This window comes from Aplysia californica, unplaced genomic scaffold (genome assembly GCF_000002075.1).
Source record: "Aplysia californica isolate F4 #8 unplaced genomic scaffold, AplCal3.0 scaffold00227, whole genome shotgun sequence".
Classification (NCBI taxonomy): Eukaryota; Metazoa; Mollusca; class Gastropoda; order Aplysiida; family Aplysiidae; genus Aplysia; species Aplysia californica.
The window spans coordinates 426,240-427,224 of record NW_004797497.1 but is presented as its reverse complement, the minus strand read 5'-3'; the positions used below and the strand labels follow the sequence as shown (position 1 = coordinate 427,224).

Genomic DNA, 985 nt, shown 5'->3' with positions numbered 1-985 from the left:
GGCTTGTATTCAAGTAGAAATAAAATCAAGAGAAGATAGTTAGAAATTATTGCATTACACTTTTGAACGTGAAATGAAAAAGGAATTATAAAACCCAAAGTGGTGAGCTTATCATGTTAAAAGGAAACTTTTGCTCTAAATACATGGTTTTGTGTAACCCCTAAAAAGTCTACTTCTCCACTCAAACAAATGATATTACGTCTTAAGAAAAAAAAAATACAAAAACGTAATGATTCTAAATAAATCCCCCTGAAAAAATCCCCCCCCCTCCCAAAAAAGGGGAAAATAAAACCCCAAGCGATCCTCACCTCAACTTGTTTTTTCTGATCCTATTTCAATGACAGAATCATTCTCAAGGATAACGAAAAAACAACCAAGATCGACTCGTGACCGGCCATCATACACAGCAGCGCCATGTCGACAGACTTCAGCACATCCACGGGCACAATACGAACCTTCAGCACTGTGGACTATGTCGTGCTGTCCGTTCTCATGGGCTTGTCCGCCGCCATTGGTCTATACCACGCCATCAAAGACCGCATACAGAAGAAGGAGAACATGACTGAGTTTCTCTTAGGTGGCAGGTTGGTGGTACAATAATATCAAGAAACGATAGTTGTACCAGTATGATATCTTCTCATGGTTCATGATTTTCTAAATAACTTTATACACCCATGATGAAGCCCGTAAGGGCATTTTGAGCATTTACAATTAGTTTGCTAAAAAGATCTTTATTTTTTTCGATAATTTTCTTCTGTGATTGTGATGTTGATTTTGGTTGTAAGCGAACATTTTGTTGACCTACTTTTTTCCTTAGACCAAGTTGCTAAGGGAGCCTTACACGAAGACATAACATTTTTCACATAATTCTCCAATTATATCCAAGTACCCATATCTAAAAATCCGTTTTACTGCACTGAGAATGACGACGACGACGACGATAAAGATGATGATGATGATGATGATGATGATGATGATGATGATC

At 37.8% G+C, this 985-nt stretch overlaps 1 protein-coding gene across 1 annotated transcript in view; it reads left to right on the top strand.

The window, feature by feature from the left end:
• Positions 1 to 414: 414 nt before the first annotated feature.
• LOC101853167 (sodium-coupled monocarboxylate transporter 2) overlaps positions 415 to 985 on the top strand; it is a 13,143-nt gene continuing 12,572 nt past the window's right edge. The window contains exon 1 of the mRNA XM_013083352.2: positions 415 to 584. Coding sequence (XP_012938806.2) covers positions 415 to 584 — 170 coding nt within the window. The remainder of the gene's footprint in view (positions 585 to 985) is intronic.